At 53.5% G+C, this 21,604-nt stretch overlaps 1 protein-coding gene across 10 annotated transcripts in view; it reads left to right on the forward strand.

Annotated features, from left to right (window-relative positions):
* Positions 1 to 21,604, forward strand: part of BCOR (BCL6 corepressor) — an 83,173-nt gene that overhangs the window by 35,326 nt on the left and 26,243 nt on the right. For 6 of the 10 annotated variants that reach the window (XM_076355393.1, XM_076355358.1, XM_076355419.1 and 3 more), the window contains exons 2-6: positions 8,422 to 8,554; positions 10,091 to 10,169; positions 11,088 to 13,916; positions 14,616 to 14,669; positions 15,110 to 15,293. In XM_076355393.1, coding sequence (XP_076211508.1) covers positions 8,469 to 8,554; positions 10,091 to 10,169; positions 11,088 to 13,916; positions 14,616 to 14,669; positions 15,110 to 15,293 — 3,232 coding nt within the window. In that variant the 5' untranslated portion in view covers positions 8,422 to 8,468. Of the gene's footprint in view, positions 1 to 7,917; positions 7,942 to 8,421; positions 8,555 to 10,090; positions 10,170 to 11,087; positions 13,917 to 14,615; positions 14,670 to 15,109; positions 15,294 to 21,604 lie in introns of those variants that run through there. The other 4 variants (XM_076355402.1, XM_076355374.1, XM_076355410.1 and 1 more) reach the window with 3 other exon arrangements.

Consider the following 21,604-nt stretch of genomic DNA (forward strand, 5'->3'; position numbering starts at 1 on the left):
TTGTAATTTCGGTCGATGGGTTGCCTTTATCTATTTTTCTCCAGTCAATCTATTTTTTTTTTCTCTTTCGGCCTTGACTGTCCCCTTGGTCCTTTATGGATTACGCTGTGCTATTAGCGGCGAAAGCGCGCCAGTAGTCATTCAACAATTTTACCATCAATTCCTATAAACTGGTGTTTTATATGACATGTGCCATTTTTTCTGCAAGAATACTGGTTGCGAAACTAGTTTCGCCTTGGAGCAAAGGCGGAAAGATAAACAAGCCTGCATAGCCAAAACACTGGCAATCTCTGCCTCCTTCCAAATCTTTTAAAGTCACGGAGTAATATTTCAGGATTATGCTGCTGCCTCTGAGGAGAGAATGTCGCTGGCGTTAAAAAAAAAAAAAAGAAAAAGAAAAAAAGCTAATGCAAATTAGAGAAAAATAATTTTCTTTCAGCGATATGCAATGTATTAGTCACTTGTTATCATGCTTAGAGGCAGACCTCATTTGCGCGTCTGCCAACTCGTTCACATCTGCTCAGAGCTGTTCAGGGCATTTTAACCTTGGCGGTGTCGTGTCGTAGTCCCACGGATCAAGAACGAGTAATTAAAGCTCTAAGCAGCAGCAAAAAATTCATAGCCGCCCATCTGCATCGCAGTTGATTCGCTGCTTTGTTTCGGCGCGGAGCGCCGGGATGCGAAGTCAGGCCGGCGGCGGCGGCCTCCGCGCTGCCCTCCTCTCCGGCGGGGCATCGCCGCCGCCCGCAACTTTATTTGCCTTTTTTTTTTTTTCTCTTCATTTCCCCCCTTTTTTATTTTATTTTTTTTTAATTTTTTCACGGGAAAACCGAGCGTTGTTGTTGGGTTTCCTTTTTTCCCCGGTGTTTCCCGCACGCCGAGACGGGCGGTGCGCGGCGCTGGCTGTGCCCGCCCTGGACGTGCGTTTCTCCTAAAGGTCTGGAGAAGGTGATGATGTGAGGCTGGGACACAGAGTTGCGGAGACGTTTGGCGAGGTGCTTGTAACGCTGCTTTTCGTAACCGAGGGCTCGCCAGCGCTTTCCAGAAGTGCTCGGGAAAGCGTTTCCCATCAAGGAGAAACGTTAGCGCCGTAAACCCGACATAAACTTTGGGGCGAGGCTAATTTTTATGCATTGTTTAGCAGAAACCGAGCTGTTTATTTGTTTGTTGTTGGGAGGATGGGGGGGGGGGGGGGAAGGAGGGAAAAGCCCCAACTTCCCAAGCACTTTTTCTTACATACGGCCGCCGAAGGTCCCCGTGCACCGGGTGCCGGCCCCGGCCCCGCCGCGGCTGTGCAGACAAAGCCCTGCGGGGAGCGGGAGGCTTTCAGGCCGGCCGCGCTAGGTAAAACGAGAGAGGGAGGCACCTAAGTTTAATATTTCGCTGTTGTGAGCCGGCCATTTGCTGCATGAGGCGCGGAGCCGCCGTCCCCCGGCGGGGCCGCGGGGCTGCCGCGGGGAGGGAGGGGAGTTGGGGGGAGCGGAGGGAGCCGCTCCCCATCCATCAGCCCCTCGACGCTGTTGCTCCGTAAATGAGGGAACCACAGGCCCTGTCAGCCGCAATTATGCAAAATGAAGTCGTCCGTGATCAATATCTCCCAACGTCCCCGACGGATGCGTGGGGGGGCCGCCCCCGCCCGGCGTGCCGCGGCGGCTCCGCGCCGGGGAGCGGTACGCCGGGGTGGCCGGAGGGAAACCAAGGGCATCACTCCACCCACCGGGGGTGCGGCGGGGGCTGGGGGAAGGAAACGGGGGCCGTGCTCCGGTATTTCTGCAAGGATAACGTTGCGGAAGTGAGCGCAGGCTTTCGCCCAACTCTCTCTCGCCGGAGCGCTGGGACTTTTGTATTCAATGTGGGGGGGTCTTCCCCCCCCCCCAGCCCCATAAGTTTTCCGAGCTATCAAAGGGGGAGGGGGGCACGGCGGGGCTCGGCGGAGCCCGGTGAATGGCGAGCCCGTGGCGCTGCGCTCGCCCAGCCTCCCGCGGCCGAACAATGGGGGACGGGCGGGGGAAGGGGCTGGCTTGGTGGTATTTTTCTTTTTTTTCCCCCTTTTTTTCCTCCCCTCTCTCTTTTCTTTCTATCCCCGTCATGAAAAGCAAAAGCCACACGGAATAAAGGCAACAATGAAGGGCTCCCGGGATGCCGAGTGCGCGGCGGGTTAATGGGGTGGGGGCGCGCAGGCCTGCGCTCTCCCTTCCCCGCGCCGGGAACGCGGCCTTAAATTACCTGAAATGCACATTTCTGCCCGGCCCGCGGTGCGTGGGTGTGCGTGCGTGCGTGTGTGTGCGTGTGTGTGTGTGTCCTCCTCCCGCTGCTGCCGCTGCTCCTCCTTCGCAGCCCGGGCTCGGCTGCTGCCTGTTGTCTCTGGCAGCAGCAGCGGAAACCTCGCTCCCGTGCGTGCGTGTGTGTGTGTGTGCGCGCGCGAGTGTCTGTGTGTGGGTGGGAGTGTGTGTGTGTGTGTGTGTGTGTGTGTCTGTAAATGGCGCGGACGGCCTGGGCAGGGAGATGCCGCGGCGGGTGGGCGAGGGAGGGAGGCCGGCTCTCGCCGGGGGGCCCCGTCTGCGCGGGGGCCGGGGGTTTCTGCGGCAGAGCCGGTTTGCGGCTCCCTCCACCACCGCCTCCTCCGGCAGCCTTGCTCACGGCACGGCGCGGCACGGCACGGCGCGGCCGGAGCGGTGGCAGGCTGAACCGCCGGGCTGCCCGGCGCGGCTTGCAGGGGAGGAAACCCCCGGCCCCCCCCGGAGAGAGCGGCCTGCCCGCACGCCGCGGAGGCATCGCCCGCGCCGAGGGGGCCGGGGGGGGGGGGGGGGCGGGCGGGGCGCCGTAGCGGCGGTGCGGAGCTGCCGGTGCGGCGGACGGGGTCGGTGTTTTCCCGCGAATCCCGGGAAGCGGACGGGGTCGGTGTTTCCCGCGAATCCCCGGGAAATCCTTCGTGTAGCGATGCCCTCAAAGTTGGGTACCAGCCACCTCGCCTCCTCCCCGGTGTGTGTGTGTGAGCCTTTGCAGCCCCTCTATCGCACCCCCACGATGCGTTTTAACCGGGGGGGGGGGGGGAAGAAATGGGAGCGAGGGCCCCTACCCTGCAGATGTCCCGTAGCCTTCAGGTGTGGGCATCGCCGTGTGCGGAGGCAGCCTTGGCCCCTCCGGGCCGCCCCAAGGAGGCGTGTGTCTGGGGGTCCGGGGCTTCCCCCGGGGCTCCGTGGCAGGCAGTGCCGTGCGGGCTCCGGGGGAAGGCGGCCAGGGTTATTTGAAGGATCGCCAGCCATTTTAACTTTCCCTTATTGGCCTCTCCCCCGCCCCCTTCCCCAGTTCCTAGGCTTATCATTAATTGAAAACTTTTTTTCCTCCCCCCCTTTTTGGCTGCCGCCGGCGCTGAGAGCGATGCAATGATTCGCCTCGCAGCATATGGGAAAGGGGGAAAGCGCCGCTGCCGCTGCGGCGCAGCGACTGTCTGTGCAGGGTCCAAGGCGTGACAGACGGCGCGGGGGGGCGCGGGGGGCCGCCTCTCCCTCGGGCCGCCTGTGTCGGGGGGGCCGCCCCGCCGGAGCCCCGCTGCGGGCGGAGGAGGCGGGGGGGGGGGGGGGGCGGGGCGGCGACGGCTCCGCCGGGCCGGAGCCAGGCGCAGCGCGGCGGCCTGCCCGGGGCGGCGGTGCCCGGCGGCGGGGAGGATGCCCCGGCGGCGCTGGCGCTGGCTCGGCGGCCCCGGCTGCCCTCGGACGGCTCCGCCGCGCCGTGTTTACACGGCAGAAAGTCCCGGTCGCCGTCCGTCACGTGACGGTGTGGCAGCCGCGGGGGGGGGGGGACGGGGACGGGGACGGGGGGGCGGGCGGCTGCGGCAGGAGCCTTAAAATAGACGCCGACCCCCTTGCGCTGCCGGCACGCTGCCTAAACCGAAATGCACTACTGTCGTGCATGACTCAATATGTATTTTAAATCGGTTTAGCGATCTCGCTGGCGCATTGTGCTTAGCTTTATGGTTAAATGAAATGCCACACGTCCCGGGTAAAGGTCAAACTTCTTCTCTAATCCGCGGATCCGTGCGGCGGCTACTTAGTCTGCAGCTTCCTCCTCTGGTTTACAAAAACGTGTCACTAGCGGTGATGCCGTGTGGAGATTGCAAAAAATAACCCACGGTACTTTTTAAAAAAAAAAAAAAGCGCAGCCACCCCTGTTCTTTAAATACTTGTCTAATATTAGATCGCTGGCTGCTGCCAGAGCTTTATACAGGACATCGTAAACGGTACAGCAATACAGCGTCTTTAAAGTCTCCTTTCTAGTGGTGGCACAGGTCGTTGTTTTTATAACTCGTAAATATGTAAGTCGGAGGTACAAGATAAACGAGGTACCTAAACACATTCATAAGCAGCTGCCCATATTTAAGCTTATAAATACCGTGCGAGCGCTGCCCTTTAAATCAAACTCCAGATGAACGGGCTGAGGGCTAATCGAAGTAGATCGCTACGAGTCCCCGACTGCTTTTCACTCCTCTCTCAGGGATTTTCACAAATCTAGAAATGATCCTTTCAGTGGCCTAGAACCGGGCGGCGGCGGGGGGCGGGGGAGGATGATGGGGAGTATCAGAGCCGGGTAATTTATTGCATCGTTTTTAATTTCCGAAAGGCCGGGTTGTTTGCCGAAGCGCCTGCTGCTCCGTCGGTGCCACCGGCGCTCGCAGAGTTGTGTTTTTTTTTTTTTTTTCCCTTCCCTTTTACCCCGCGCAGCCCTCCCCGCCGGCTGCCGTTGCGCTGCTGCTGCTGCTGCTGGCTCTGTGGCTTGTGCAGTGGAAAACTGGCGGGCTGCCAGGCGGAGCTCGGAGGTGGAAAAGAGTAAAGGCGCCAAAAGGGAACTCGTGCGCCGCTGCAATTCTCCTCCCGCCCCGCTTCCCTGGCTCGCTGCAGCCGCCGGCCCGCCGGGCTTCCTCCATCCATCCTCTCCTCCCCCCCCCCCCCCCCCCCCCCCCCCCGCCGGAGACTTTCACCTCGCACACTCCCCGCCGGGCACCCCGGGGCCGGGGGCCGAGAGCAGGCTGCCCCGGCCCGGGCGGCGCTGCCCTCTCCCCTCCTTTTTCCCCCGGAGGCACGGAGAAGCGGCGTCTTCCTCCTCCTCCTCCTCCTCCCCCCCCCTCCCCGCGGGCATCGGGTTTTTCTCGTTTCCACGCCAGGAGCGTGTTAACAAAACTTTTGCTGCTGCTGGCGTCAATGGCTGCCAAAAGTCTGTTGACGTTGCGAGGGAGACCCAAACGTTTCCTTTTCTAATCGGCTGCCCAAACAGCGCGGTGTGTGTCTCTGCCTGCCTCTGCGGCGCGGGGCCGGCGGGGCGCGGGCAGCGCCGGCCGGTGGGTGTTCGCGGCGCGGCTCGGCGCGGCTCGGCACGCCGGGGCCCCGCTCGGCAGCACGCCGGGAGGCAGGTTAGTGCTTGCAGGCGCTTTTTCACAACTGGTTTCACACGGCGGCATCGCTGCGGAACCGCGTGTGCGTTGCGCGTCTCGCCCGTTCCCTCCCCCCCCCCCCGCCTCCCCCCCGCCTCCCTCCCGCCTCCGTGCATTACCGTCTATATTTAGCCGCAAATGGCTTTATCGGCCGGGACACCTCCCGGAGGAAATGCCGTGCGCTCTCCGGCGGCCGAGCCCCGCTCCGCGCCCCGCCGCGCAGCGCAGCGGGGGCGGCCGGAGGGGGCTGCCGCGCCCTGGGGGAGCGCTGACAGCGGCGGGGAGCGCGGGGCGGGGGGAATGCGCGGTGGCCCGGCGGGTGATGGGCGGGGGAGGGAGGAGGGAGGGAGGGAGGGAGGGAGGGAGAGAGAGACAGACAGACAGACAGACAGACATGTCTTCGGTTTCCTCCGTGCGCTGGGGCGCTCAGCCCGCCGTCGGGGTTGCATAACGGGGCCGGCTGCACCCACCCCCGCGGAAGCTGGATATGAATAGGAGCGGTACCCCCCCCCCCCCCGGTCCCCGCAGTGCTGAGGGCTTGTGGAGCTGCCGGCGTTCGACCGAGCCGCTGGAGTCCCCTGCGAGCCTCCGGCCCCGACGGGCGGCCGCTTGCGGGGAGAGAGAGGAGGAGGAGGAGGGAAGGAAGGGGCGTGCGAAGAGTTAAAAGTCTGCTGCTTGTTGCAATGAAATTATGGCTGGCAGTGGCGCCGCTGCTCGTTCAGCAGACCTCCACTTTTAAACAGTTCACAAGAAGTTCATGAGCGCCAAGGGGCAGCTTTTGGGGGAAAAAAGGGCTGGCAGCTGTCGGGGCGCGGGCTCTGAGCTGCCCGGGTGGGCCCTGGGACATCTCGCTGCCTCCCCACGTCCTGCACCCTGGCAGGGCTTTGCCCTTCTCCAGGGGTGGTGGGACGTGGGGCCTCCAGATTACCCGCTGTGGCTGGGGAAGCTCTCGGCCCCCCGTGCAACTTCAGCGTTTTGCTATCTGCACATGTCAGGGATTGACGGGCTCTAATTCAGGCACCGCACCTTATCTTAACGATACACTTCCACTGAGGAACCAGCTGGCACAGGTGGCCCCTCCGAGGAGCAGCATGGGTTGGCCTCACGTACCCCCGAAGGAAAGCGGGGAGCGGGGCTGTGTGCCGCCGAGGCCCGTCTCCTCCGAGCCGGCATCCGTCCCTCACGGGTGAGGCAGTGCATGGGGCGGCTACTAACCTTATGTAAAACCCTAAATCACTCTCTCCATGCTGCTGCTGCCTCTATTGAAAACATTACGAGCGGTGCATCTGGAAACCAGTAAATCTGTCCAGAAACCGTCTTTCCAGTGAAATAACTCCTTTTGAATGATAGCGCGGTATCCAGTCTCCGTGGATTTTTGTTTCCTCGCAGCGATTTTTGCGGACTTCATTAGGGAAAGCTAACCGTTCTGGAGAGAGGAGGGTCAACACGCCGTTTCATTAATATACATTTGTTCCAGACGTGGAGTTTTGCACAAAAGGCCTCTCGGAGGGGAGAAAAAAGTGTTGGGGAACAAGGCTTTCCTGCCGTTTCAGTTCTTAAACCTCTCTGAACGTGTGTGAAGTATTGTGTTCAAGGCCCAATCTGGGCTTCTTCCCCATTAAATGCCAAAGTGATCATTTGCATATTTTGTAGCCTGACAAAGGAAATGAGTTTGCTGGGGAAGCATGGATGCTTTGGGAGACGTTAGGCATTAAACTCCCAGTGGTCAATCGCCCGTTACTGGCGTGTGTGTGTGTGTGTGTGTGTGTGTGTGTGTGTAAAAGGAGTATCATGCCTCCCGCTTAAAGGCTTCTATTTTTGTGAGAGAGGAAGAGCTGAGGGATATCCTGTGCATTAAAGGCTCCCCCTACTTATTAACCCAGCATTTAGCAGCAGGATGCAGGCTGAAGCTCAGTCAAAAGAAACGACTCAACCTCCGAAGAGCAATTAAAATCTTGCACTGGAATAAATCATGCGCCGCGATAATCCTGTTAATAAAACGCAGCTTGTCCTGACACTTCGCTCATGCAGCAAACTAGAATTTAATGTGAGCGGAGGTGGCATTAGGCAAGGTAGAGGGGAGGAAAAGCCTTTCCCTCTCCACTGCTGGACGCGAAAATGCGGTTACCTTTCACCTGCCTCTCTGGCTGCACACGGCGCCGATCCTCTTGGACTGCTAATACTTCTCCAGCGAGCCCGCTAATGATTTCTTTCCCTGGAGTGAGCAGGCATCATTGAATTACTGAAAGCACTCGCAGCAGCAGCAGCAGCAGCAGCAGCAGCAGCAGCAGCAGCAGCTCCGATGCAGAAGCCACCAGAGCTCGGTGCTTAATCAAATCAAGGGGTGGGGAGCTCGCCAACCCGCTTACTATTTTTAACCCCTTTCTCCAAGTTAGTCATGTGCAGATGCTAAAGGGGAGGTTTTTATTTAGATCTCTTCTATAGCAGCGTCTCTTCAGTTTTAAGTCCTCGCGTGAAAGCTTTATCAGCAATCAGCGTAGCTAATACACACGGTATGTGGCTGTTCTTGTGATGCACTCCTGCTCCTGTGCGTTCCTAATGCAGGGCTTTTGTGAGCGCCTGTGGGTAGTTTTGCATGTTCCCCCAGCCTGTGGGGTCTCCCTCCATGGTTCAGCCTGTGTGAGATGAAGGTTTGGGGACTGGTGTATACTTGGCCGGCTGAGTCATTTCTTGTTCAAATGAAATGCAGTGGAGAAACTTTTATTTGTCGATAGCCTGGAATGATTCTTAATTTTCTGGATGTGTGCTGGGGAAAAGATCCATCTCCTCTGACCTATAAATGCCCTCAATTTGCTCCTTTATTGCAGGGTATCTCCCTTAGCGGTTAACGTAGGCAGCTCACTCCCCGCACCAATCCTGCATTCATTATTAATTACCCGGAGGGAGGCTGGCTGCTCCGCCGTGATGTTTGCACTTCCTCCTAGACAAATCTGCTCAAATTTTTTTTTCTTTTCTTTTTTTTTTTTTTTTAGTAGAATATAAAACCGTGAAGAAAAGCGTCGATTTCTAAGAAGACGTCATGCTTTCTGCAACTCCCCTGTATGGCAACGTTCATAGCTGGATGAGCAATGAAAGGGTCCGCATGTGTGGAATTAATGAAGACAGGTAAATATTTAAGCTTCTGGCAAGTTAAACCACACTAATTCTGCAGCATGAGGTCTTGGAGTTCGCTCGCTTCCCTAATGCTGGAGTAGATAGGTGCCGCCTTGCATCGAGATCAGCCCAGCTTGGAGGGGGAGTGGGGAGGGAGAAACAAGACGTGCCTAAGAGCGGTAGAGCAGCCGCTGATTTACTATTTAACAGGCAACCTGGGTCAGTGAAGCGGGGACGCCCTTTAAAGAGATTACTCCCCAAAGCAGCCTTTAAACGCGCTTTTACAATTAATTTATTATTTCGTATTTGTGAAGGGGAATTAAACCAAATAGTGCACACGTTCTTGCGGTGACTCTATACGGCAGAGGGGCTCCTGCCTGCAGCTTGGCGTTCCCCGCCTTCGGACCAACAGCTTGTCCTGTGAAATAGGAACAGCAGCCTTTCCGTCTCCCACAAGTGAATTTCTCTTCCTTGCCACCTTTTTTTCCTGCTGAATATCATTCATTCAGTGATTAAAATTACAGTCTCTAATAATTTTCAATGGGGTGACGTGGGCACTGGCCGGTGTCCTCTTCCCTTAAACCCCAGCTTTTTAAAAAGTGAAACGACACTGAACAGAAGCTGCAGGTACACCTGTGGTTCTCTGTGCCAATTTTGTGTAGTTTTAGTGTTTTTCTGTCTTTTCTTTGAGCCCATGTTCTCACCATTGTGTGAAAAGCCTCCCAGAAGCTGGGGAAAGTTTTTGGTCTTTGCAGGGAAAAACTATTTGCAGACATAAACTGGAGGAAAACGGCCAGACCTCTCGCTCTGGCTTCGTACCCTCTCTCCCTGTTTTCCTCTTAGTTATTTAGGCATAATGTTTTTACGTATTACTTGCAGGAAAGGTGAATCTTTTAAAAATGAATAAACAAATACATGAAAATCTTAATTTCTGCCTTAAGGTGATGATGTGCCTTTAAGCACTTTGATTGAAAGGAGTTCTTTTGGGTAATGCTGAAACTTTCCTTCTGCTGCATGTCAGCGATTTTTATCCCTGGGATTTGAAATTTGGCACTAAGGTATATTCTCTGTTGGTGCTTTCTGTGATAACAAGTCCCAGTGCTGCAACACTGGTATGGCACAGATGTGCAGCTCCCTCTTTAGCATGGAACAGCTGACGTTCGTATGATATTAGCGTGTGTGTTTTAATTTTCTCATCGGCAGCGTTTATGGATGGTACATGAACAGGGTATGTTTAAAATAGTGTATTCTCTCCTTGGAAAAAAAAAAGGGCAAGGGGCAGAATAGAAAACCTTGACAAAGATCACTTGTGTTGGAAGAGGCTGCTCTGAGGTGTGCTCGGTGTGTTCTTGCTGTGAAAACCCTTTATACTTGTTTTCAAACGGTCATTGCTTTCTAAAGTAGTCGCTGTGCATGGGTACGGAGGAGGAGAAGTACAGTATTATATGGGACTTCTCTAGGGGAATCAAAATATGGAGGTGATGTAATCTTGTACTGATCTGAGATGCGCAGGATGTTTTCAAATAGTAAGCTGCTGTTTTTTAATAGGAAAATTCCCGTTAACGATGGCGATGCACCGAAAAGCAGACTGGAGTTGAGGGAAGAAAATCACCTGAATCACAGCGTGGTAAGAAGTTAATAGCTTCATGCTGCAGCTGAATCCGTGCTTGTCCTCCCCACCCTGTCTCCCACCTCTGGGTGTTATTACATGATCCATTTGGAGAAATTATTGAAATACCTTTCTGTTGCAGCTCTAGCCAGGCTTGGGCACATATGAGTTGTTTCTCTGAAACAGTGAAATGGGACTTTATTTATCTTGTTAATCTCTTGATGCTGACTTTGTGGTGTGTGTTGTAGGACATCATATTCTTACTTTTGCTCCATAATGGGTAATGTCACGCAGCATATGGGCCTGCGTAACAAAAATAGTTCATGTAAGCGTTAAATACATCAACGTTTCAGCAAAGTTGATGGTTTTCTCCTGTGAGTGTACGCGGGGAGCGGCGAGTGGGGAAGAAATTCAACGGTGGATCTTTCTTCGTGCTGCATCCTCAGACGCCTCGCCCTGTGAATCGTGTGGCGGTGGTGAGCCCTGGAGCAGAGCTGCAGCGGAGGGAGAGGTTCTGGAGGAGGAGGAGGAGGAGGAGAGGCTCTCCATCCTTCCCTTCCCGCTCTCCATGCCCCTGCCCACATCCTCTTGCTCTGGCTGGGCTGGGGCTGAGGAGCCGGTTGCCGCACGGGAACGGTGCCACCGAGCATTGTCTCTGGGCCGCTTCTGGCTGCTTGGGCTATGGGTCCTCAGGCCTTTGTTTCTAGCTGGTGAATTCTGGATGCGGAGAGATTTGTATGGATGTTTGCGGTGATACATATTGCTCCGTAGGTTCCTGTTGTCCCATTCTCCAGCCCGATCAGCCTCTGTATGTTTTCACGACTAACAGTGTGTTTGCACTGGTATTGTTTCTCTTCCAAATGCTAACATGTCTGTAGCTTGAGCGGTAGTCATTGTAGCAAAATGTGAAAGTAACGTACTTCTTGTTCTGTAAAGGTGGATGCAACTACAGCACATCGCATTGACAGTCTCGCAGCTCTGAGTATGGACAGGTCTGGACTCATGCGAGAAGGACTCAGAGTCCCCAATAGTATTGTCTATTCCAGCTTGTGCGGACTCGGCTCGGAAAAATCACGAGATGCTACGAGTTCGATAGCCGGGCTCGGATTTACTCCTGAAAGAAATCCAGAGATACAGTTTAAATCTAATCCCCCCGAAGCAGTAGAAAACGCAGCTGTCTCTGGAAAAGCCCCAAATGGCTTCAGCGCTATCTACAAAACGCCACCTGGAATACAAAAAAACTCTGTCCCGACAGGGGAAACACTGGGTTTGGACCGAGCTGCAGGTGACAAGCAGAGTCCCCTCGGTGTCAATGGTGCTAGTTACCTAAGGCTCCCCTGGGTAAACCCCTATATGGAGGGCGCAACACCCACCATATACCCTTTCCTTGACTCACCAAATAAGTATTCGTTGAACATGTACAAGGCATTGCTACCTCAGCAGTCCACCTACAGCTTACCGCAGCACCTGGCTTACTCGCCCGTATGTACGAACGGTGAACGTTTTTTATACCTGCCTCCCTCCCACTACGTTGCCCCCCACATCCCTTCGTCGCTGGCGTCACCCATGAGGCTCTCGACTGCTTCAGCTTCACCGGCGATCCCGCCTTTGGTGCACTGTCCGGATAAGAGCTTGTCATGGAAGATGGGTGTCAGCCCCGGCACCCCTGTTGATGCGCACGCCTACCCCCACATCCAGAGCAGCAAGCAGCCCCGGGTCCCTGCTGCCAAGCCGGCCCCCGCCAACATGCCGGCAGACCCCGCGCTCCTGCTGCCGCACTCACCCCGGCCATCCCCCCGCCTTCCCCTGCCCACCCAGGTTGGGGACGCCTATGCCGATTTCCACAAACACTTCCCCAGGATCACCACCTCTCCCTCCTCCGCCGTTACCCTCCCAAAGCCCTACGTGAATGTCGGCGGTGAATTTCCACCCTCCCGCCTCTCCAACGGGAAGCTTCCCAAAGGCAGCGACGCCGGGGAGGCGCCCCCGCCGGCTGCCCCCCATGCGAGGAAAGCTGGCCACGACCGGAAAGACGGCAGGTCCCCCCCGCTCCTGGAAAAGCAGACCCCGACCAAAGACGTCACCGACAAACCACTGGACTTGTCGGCGAAAGTCGTCGACGCGGAAACTGTCGGCAAGTCAGACCATGGTAAGAAAATGACGCCAACGGTGCTGGTGCACAGCAGGGCGGGAGGGGGAACCCACTTGCCCAGCGGCGACATCGTTCAGAAAGAAACCATTTCTCCCGGGAATGGCTGCCCCATCTACAGGCCTGAAATTATCAGCACGGCACCCTCCTCCTGGATCGTTCCTGGTCCCAGCCCTGGTGAGGAGAGCGGGAAGAGCGTCCAGCTGAAAAACAAGGCGCTGGACTGGGTGATTCCGCAGCAGCGGAGCTCCTCCTGCCCCAGGATGGGCGGCACAGAGGCAGTCGTCGGCAGTGTTTCGGGGACGGTGTCGGCCGGGGGGCGGCCGGCGTCGGCATCACCGGCTCCCAACGCTAACGTGGATTGCGCCAAGATGGCCAGGAGCTCCGCGGAGAGCACTGCCTCAGTCATACAGCACGTCGGGCAGCCTGTCGCCACCCCCGCAAAACACAGCAATAAGGTGGCCAAATCCTGCAGCCAGGAAGCCAACTTCAAGGCGAACGAGACCGCCCTGGCCTCCAGCCCCATCTTCCTGCCGCCCAACGAGGCGTTTCGCTCCCCGCCTCTGCCCTACCCCAGGAGTTACCTCCCGTACCCGGTGCCAGAGGGGATAGCCATCAGCCCTCTCTCCCTCCACGGGAAAGGACACGTGTATCCGCACCCCGTCTTGCTGCCCAATGGCAGCCTCTACCCCGGCCACCTGGCTCCCAAACCCGGCCTCCCCTACAGCCTGCCGGCGGGGCGGGGGGAGTTCATGACCTACCAGGACGCGCTGGGGATGGGGATGGTGCACCCCATGCTGCTGCAGCATTCGGCTTTGGAGATCAATAAGGAGGAGAAGGTGGAAAGGAGGTCGCGGTCTCACGAGAGGGTCCGCTATGAGGACCCGGCTCTGCGGGGCCGGTTGCCGGAGCTCCTGGAGAGCAGCGGGAAGATGCATTTCGAAGTACCTGGTGACAAGAGCGTGAAATTGCACCAGAGCTCCGGCCACAGTAAAAACTTGGCCAAAAGTGACAAACACCTCTTCCCGGATCTTCTGCGAGACGAGCAAGAGGCTAAAAGCGAAGCAAACGTAACGAAAGCCGGCTTTGCTGCGGAAAGCAGTAATCAGGCTAATGACCCTACAAAGCACAAGGTAGAGCAGGCGTCGCAGCACAGAGATTTTATTGTAACGAGAGAGGAGTTTGGAAGAAATAATGATCTTCATGAAACCTATAATTTCAAGCAAGCCCAGAGTTCATCGGTGTTCGGCTTAAGGAAAGAAGATTTATCTGTGAGCCAGCCTAAAGAGAGAGTGACGGTCCAGCCTTCTCCTGCTTTCTTGGAAAGTGCTCACGAGAGCGATGCTCCGGCTCTGGCTTTTGGCAAGGTGCAGGAGGACGCGAAGCCATTCTGCATGGGGACCGCACCGCCGAGCATCGATGCCAACCAGACATATACCAAAGACGGAGCCGACGACGCAGAATCTGCCGATGGCAAAATATTGAAACCCAAGCCCTCTAAGTTGGCCAAGAGGATCGCAAACTCTGCCGGTTACGTAGGTGATCGATTCAAGTGTGTGACGACCGAACTGTACGCGGACTCCAGCCAGCTCAGCCGGGAGCAGCGGGCATTGCAGGTGAGTCCGCGCGGTCCAACGACCGCCGCGCTTTTTGTCGTTATTTCTCTGTTGCAAGTCGCAGTCAAGTGTTAAAGTTGAGAGAAGCAACACAAGTGGGGAAATCAGAAATTTTTTTGCTAGGGCATACTCGCCAGAAACGGTTTTAAATAGCAAAGTAAGTTTGTTAATGAGAGCGAGGCGATGTAAAGAATAGTATGTATGGCTTTTACATATGTACGCGCTAGTAAGCTTTAAAGGGCTTTTACTAAGATCTGATAAAAATGTTAATGTACGTATGAAATGTTTGTGCAGTTACAGAGGGGAGTCGGACAGGCATGCATGTTACCTTGGCGCTAGCGATGGCTGTAATTTCTCGGCTGGCCTGTAGTGCCAGCTAGCAAAGCGTACCCAGAAGTTGTGATTAGTATGCCAAACGTGCCGTTTGATGGAGAGGAGTCGCAGCCATGCATTAGCGGGTCTCAGGCAACGTTTGCGCCAAGCGAACGCGTTAGGAAAGAGTAGGAGCGGTACTGAAGGTTGATGCTGAGGGATGACAGACAGATACTGTATAGGAATATCCTTAAGGTATTTTACTTTTAATGAAGGGATGAGTTAAGCCAAATTGTTTTGCATTGTTAAGAAAAGAATTGGTTTATGCTTATAAAAATGGATGAAATTATCTAAATGATCCATTGAGTGCCCATTTTAATTACATAGATGGAAGGATTACAAGAGGACAGTATTTTATGTCTACCTGCTGCTTACTGTGAGGTCAGTTCTTCAAATTTTTATTACTAGACTCTTACATAAACCTTTGAGTTAAATTTCATTTCCAAATACACAAAGGGAAGTTTGTGGGCCATGGTCGTCTTTATTCATTGTACAGTTTTGTGTTGTTTTTTTTTTTCTTTTTGTTTTTGTCTCTTTTTACCTCCAAAATGGAATGTTTTTGTTTTATATACAGTATACGTTTATATATATCTTATATATATATACACACACACTTATATATGAAAGAATTGTGTGGCTATTTGCATATAGACGCTAGAACACTGTTTTACAAGTCAGGTGTGTTAAACTCCTACCCTAGCTATCTAGCTCAAACCTTGGTTTTGAGCCGATTTTTCTTTGGAAATGCTTTCATATAAGGTAAGGTAAATGAAGTAGCTTTTATCGCAAGACTTTTTTTTTCATATCAATTCTCTTTCTAGCGTGCAATGATGCGCTTCTCAGAGTTGGAGATGAAAGAGAGAGAAGGCCAAACAGCTACCAAAGACTCAGAGGTCTGCAGATTCAGCCAGGCAGACTGGGAAAACTTGAAAGGAAACAGTGAAAAGAAGCCAAAGTCTGTCGCTCTGGAAGATGCCATTGCTGACCAAAATGACAATGACAGATGTAAGCGAATTTAGATGGCTTTCTGAAGCGCGTACGTGTCTCTATGCCGCGGCACCTTGCCGCAAAGCTGCGCGGGCAGCGTAATGTTTGTGTGCTCGCGGTGTTGCTGGTTGATGTCGCTGACCTCAGGCTCTGCAGGTACGGAGCTGCCATGGCTGGTGCTCTCCGTGCTTGTTTTGGGGTCTGCAAGTTACTGGTTACGGTTGTACTTGCTTTTTCAGGAGATAGTTAACTGTCACCGAAGTTACTGTCTTAAAGAGATCGTCCTTTTAATTGATGGGGTACCACATCAACCAGTGAAAGCAAAGGTCTAAGGCTATGTTTTAAATGCAGAAAAGAGGTGGGGGAAGAGTGAGAGGTAACAAGGAGTTCAGCTTCCTGAAGGTGCTGTAGCTCTGGGAGATGCCAATATTGCAGCTTCCAGGCAAAGCAAGGATGGAGGACAGAAGGGTGATGGGGAGTGGGAAAAGATGTGATCTGTCAGGCTGGCTTATCCATAAAAGCTGGCTGTAAAACTCCAAACTATGAGAAGCTAGTTTGCCTGGGTGACTTCTCGCTGCAGTTGCTGGGGGGGTACGTGTGCCTGGCTCACGCAGGTCCTCGAGGGCAGGCGGGGGGCTGTGAAATTCCCCATGGGGCTGGCTGCTCCCTTTAGGCCATGGCAAAGTATCAGAGGACTATGGAAAATGTGTGCTAGCAACCCTGCCCTAAAAGCAAGACAAACTTATAAATAAATAAATAAATGTGGTGGGTTTTTGTTTTTTTTTTTTTTTTCTGTATGTGAGAAAAAGCACTTTTTTTTGAACTCTCGGTAAGCATCTGGCTTCCATCAGGTTTCCCAATTTTTTTTCTTTTACTCATATAATTAAGGAATAGACCAGTTCTTCCTGCTGCTACTTTGTTTTTAACTCAGAAAAAAAATTATGCTGAAAGTATTGCAAAACAAGAGGAAACACACTGCAGACAGCATCGTGCGTGTGTGTGCGCCCGTGTGTGCACTGTGTAACTTGGTGGTTAAGTCTGCTCTTCCATAGGTGGAGATTCATGAGTAGGGCTAGTAGAAAATTTCATTCAGGCAATTTAATAACTTTGAATTATTGTTCTGGTCTTTGTTTAATGCTTTTGGCAGAGAGCATGCTGGTCAATCGTACTTGCTCGGTTACTCACCTAAATCAAGTTACTGTGGTATTGCTGTCACTGAAATAACAGCCTCAACAAAAATCGGCCTGGCAAAATAGCAAGGGAAAGTTTTAATTGTGGAAATGGAGAAGGTGCCAGGGTGGGGAGAGGCTGAGCCCCTAGAAGCTGAGCGGGCTTTCCCTTCTCCAAGCTATACCGAGGCGTCTTCGGGGAGGAAGGCACCGCTGCCATTGTGGTCCCAGTGCTAAAGCTGAGAGCTCACCAGGCTGCTGCCTCGGCTCTCCCCCTTGCAGCCCCCCTTGCTCCTCGGAGGGCTCCGGGCACCCTGGTGACATCCTCTGTTAAATCCCACCCTGTGTGTGCTGGAAAGCATAGAGAGCAGCAGCAGCAGCGGAGTCCTGCCAGCTTGCTCTGGCAGCAGGGCAAGATGGGTCTGGGGCGGGGAGAGGGGGACGGTGGTCTGTGGGGTCAGGGATGGGTGCAGGGGATGGAGGGAGAGCCTGCTCGGGGGGCGTGGGGCATGCTGCTCGGGGGGGCTGTGGGGAGGAAGAGCGTTAGAGCATAGTTGTTTGCTGAAACATCCCCCCTCCCATCCTTGCAAAAGGCTGATGATATGGTGCGCCCTTAAATTCATCATTTAGTGAGGTCTCCAGCGCTTGAATCTGCTGGCTAAAATGTGTTTGAGGTTGTTAAATGACTGTTGGAAGCAGGGAAAGTATGTTTAGTCTTATGTTAGTTCGTTCCTCTCCTCTTCTAATTAACTCTGACTTAACAGGCTATTTCAGAGTTTGGCCAAATGTCTAAACTCCTAAAAGCGCAGATCTGTTCTGCTGAGGGAGCTCCTCTTCCGTATGCCCGGCTGTACAGCCACGAGTACTTACCGGTACAGATTCAGTTCTCGGCAGAAGTTTTTTATCGTGGTGGTTCACCTCCTGCCCCTCGGGATAGCGGCTGATAAATCAGGAAGCCGAGTTTCACACTTCTTGAATGCCTCTAGTGTAGCGGCTTGGGCTCTGGTGGGGCTTGAGCCGCCAGCGGTCTTGATGCATCTCTCACCGAGCGACTGGCAAAGGGGCGATGCGCTCTGCCTGCTCTTCCCCTTCATTTATCACCAGTGAGAGCCAGGGCTACTTATCTCTTGCCTTCCCTTTCCCTCCAATTTCTAACCATGCTGGTGCTGTGTTTGGCTTTAAAGCTCTCGAACGGGAACTAGCTGATGGTCTGCAACCTTTTCCATTTCCCTTTCTGCCTCCTGCAAGCGATCTTGCTGCTGAAAAGATGTTTCACCTCATTTTACGTAGCGTTCGTCCAGCGCTGGCTAAAAGCAAAGCAGCGTGCCTTTACGTGTGTGAGTGGGGAATTTAGGAGCAAAACCGACGGTGAGCTGTTAGGCACAACCCGCGCCACGAGCACTTCACCTGCCCGGTGTCGGGGGGGGGGGGAAGAGGAAAACCGCAACCGAAACTGTGATTGTGGCACGGAGCTGGCTTGCAGCGCTCCTCCACTGCCGCCTCGGCGCGGCTGCGGCCGTGCCTGGCGTGGAGCGCAGGAGCCGATCGGGGCCCTAGCAGCTGCTCACCCCCTCGGCATCTCTAAATCTACCAGTGCGACGACAACAACAACAACAACAAAAGGCTAAATAACACAGGCAGGTGATGCTTACAGAGGCATCTGATGAGATGGAAACTCCTTTTTTTAGCTTGCCCTGGAACTTGCTCGTTTTCCTGGCTGTATAGCACGTGTACGGACTTTTTTGGAAGCAAACGAAGGCGCAATATCCGATCCCTTAAACTTTTCCTCTGACTTGGCGGTGCATGGCTTTGCCGTACCGAGAGTCGTCTTAAGCTTCATCGTGCCTCCTGGAGAAGGGTAAAAAAGGTGGGGTTTTTGTGTTGTGTTGTTTGGTTTTGTTTTTTTTTTTTTAAAGGCCCGATTTAAGGGAGGTAGCCGTGTTAGCTAATTAACGAGCAATTAAAGCCAAGGAGTAAAGTAGAAGTGCTTTAATTCTCTCCCATCTCGTTTAGGTTTTGCCAGGCATTCTGAGAGCAGCTGCGAAGCTGCTTTGTTGCCAAGGTGACTTGTAAATGTTGCTGAGGCGATGCTGCTCCGGTGCATTTCCATAGCACAAACATGATAAATTATGGGATGCATATGTCATGAGTCATGGGATTGTTCAGAGATCAAGTGATTTAAGCTATTGGCACAGACACGCGCATCAATACGGGCATGTGATGATCGCATGTCGGTTCATAACAAAGCTCTTCTAGCGGTATTGAAAATCATACCCGAGTGTGAAAGATTGAATAAATTCTACAAGCTGTGAATTTCTTGATTGGGGAGCGTGATTTTACCCGTTCATCTAATTTCCTAGGAGGAAGACACTGCCCGTTTAAGCCTTAGCTGGGAAAAATAAAACCTGATACATTAAAAGCCTGATCTTAAGGCATGAGGTCATGGGGAAAAACTTAAAGCAGTTTCTATGTGTGAAAGTAAATGGTGTAATGTGCCAAAGCCTTTAGAGCTGATCTTCAGCATCAGAGCGAGGTGCCGGTGTCCCTTTGCATGGTAATCCCCTGCTTTTCTTTTCTCGCTGGGCTGTGTGTATACCTGAACAAATGAAAGATGGAGACAGTAAACATGTCCTTTGCCCCGGTCAGTTATTACCTTCCTGCCATGGGACATAGTGCAAAAAAAAAGGGGAAAAAACAAAAGTCTCTGCAGGAGGAATGGCGGTTGCTTGTTTGTGCAGTGCAGTAGGCTTGGGCAGAAGGAAACAAATGTGGAAAGCTCCCAAGCAGAGGTTCTTGGAGGGAAAAATGAAATCGGCTGGGTTCCCTCTGCTCCATGGGATAGTCAAAATTGGATGCTGAAGGTGACTTACGGAATTTTCTTACTGTTGTTGTGATCTCCATGCTGGATACTGGGTTTTAGCATTTGGATAGTCATTACCCTCCTTGGATGAATAAAGGGTGCTTTGCATAAGTGAGCGCAATGAGAGGTTGCTCCAGGGAAGAGGAAAGGCTGTTTTTAGCTGCCGTGTTATTTGAACAAAAGAATCGCAGCTTAAACACTTAAGATGTGTTTCCTTGTTTGCATCGCACGGGCAGGCCAGGTCTTAAGCAGCTTGACAGCAACAGGAAAATGGAAAAATGAAGGAAAGTTTTTTTGGGTAGCGTGTTGGTGCGTGCATGTAACTGTTTCTCGTGAGATTGTAACCTGTGCACTAAGGAGATACTGCTTCAGGCAGAAACCATATGTGAAGAAGCATCTTCTTAATTCTCCCTTGTTTCTAGTTTGGTAGGACAGTGAGAAGTGGTTTGAGTTGTTGGTGCTGGTTCTCACAGCTGGTGTGAGACTGGCAAATGCTGGAGGCTTGAGGAAGGAACACATTTAAGAGTTTAAGCTCCTTACTCATAGAGGTGTGTTGCTATTTATGCTGTGTTTCTGGCTACCTCGTCACTGAATAATGATGATATGAAAACTCCCAAGTATTTTGTTGTTGTTTCCTTCCTGGGGTGGAGAAAAGGATGTTGTAGATACATTGGGGGGGGGGGGCGGGGGGCGAGTAAAAGCTAATAAATCTCCTTGTCCTTGTTGGGCATGCACGATATGCTTATGTTGCTGTGCCTCATGTTGACATTTATGTCTTAATTTGGGGAGACATCATGTCTGATCCAGGTTACTTGCAAAACAGTTTGAGGACAGAGTGGAATCTGGTGGTAAAATATTAATAGAGCCTGTGCTCTGTGAGGCGGTTGCCGCTGTGCCAAGGGGAAAAACCTCTGGGTGCACGACGTGTCCGTGCAAGCTGCCTAGAGAGCCTGACAGCCTGTGGGTTATGCCGTGTCCTGAACAGCGACTGACCTTTGTTCTTTTGTGGTGAAAAGCCGGCTGTAGAAGAGGCGGGGAGCGTCCGCGGTGGAGCAGATAGGCAAGGACGCGTCCCGCGCGGCTCCCCGGCTTCGCTGTCGCTGTCCTCCCATGTTGATGCAGGATGATTACACAACCCGGATTAACTTGCGGAGATGTCGCTCCTCTAATGGTCTTAACTGCATCTAGCAGGACGGATTTCAGAGGCGCCTGTGCAGCAGCCAGTCTTTGAGAGGGATTTCTGGCTTGGTGGCCGAGGAGACATAGTTCTGGCCGCCTGTGGGGTCCCCCTCGGATGTGACGGGATAGCGGAGGCAAAGCTGTCGCAGAGCCGCTGGCAGCGAAAGCTTTTTGAATAAACTTCAATAGGTGTGTGCTGCTCTCCGTGGCATGCAGAGCCCCGGAGAAATGCCAACGGTGACGAGCTGTTAGCGAGGTTACAGCAAATGTCTCTCCCCTCCTTTTTACTTTTTAGCACGGACGGTCTGAGTGAGCAGCGCTTGCGGCATCCCTGTGCCGAGTCCACTTGCAGATAGAGAAGGAACTAATCTGCAGCGGGTCGCTTTCGGTGGTGGCAGGCTGGAATTAGCTTGCTGTTTCCTGCAAGCCCCAAAGATTAAGACCATCAAGCCCCCCCACCCCCCCCCCCCATAGCCTGCTACTTCCTCTGACCCTGTGAAAGCTTCTCTGGGAATTGGTCAGGATGTGCCTGCCTTTTCTCAGGCCAGACAGTGTTAGGAGCAGGAAAGCTGTCCCGATCTAGTGACTCTCAGCGTGAACCGTGGCGTGTAGCTGTTGGTACTGCTGGAGACGTGAAGGTGATAAACAGCGGGAACGTGGCAGAGGGTGCCCTTACCTGATCTGTTCGGGGCAACTGAGCAAATAAGTATAATACTTCCTTATGAAAGGGGGAAAAATAGCAGATTGCATTAAAAATGTAAAATGAAATCCTACAGAAGCATTTCTAAAGCGATACTTAAAACGTGGCTGGTCCAGCTGTGTGAAACAGCACTGCCGGTGCTGTTAGTGTGGTTATAGGGTACAGCTGTTGGGCAGCATCTTCATGCCAGATGTGCAAGCACAGGGTATTGCCAGATTCATTCTGGTTTGGGGGGGACACTGGTGATTTAGAGGCACAGTCATAGTGAGCTGAGATACCCGTTTTCTGGAACATGTCAGCATTGCTGGCTGGAAGAAGTGTGACAAACTGCGTTTTAAAGTCTTGAAGGGAGCAGGTGTTGGCCAGACGGCCCTTGCGGAGGGGAGCATCGCCAAATAGCAGAATGGCCCGAGCGTCCCAC

Source organism: Aptenodytes patagonicus, chromosome 1, assembly GCF_965638725.1.
Source record: "Aptenodytes patagonicus chromosome 1, bAptPat1.pri.cur, whole genome shotgun sequence".
Taxonomy (NCBI): domain Eukaryota; kingdom Metazoa; phylum Chordata; class Aves; order Sphenisciformes; family Spheniscidae; genus Aptenodytes; species Aptenodytes patagonicus.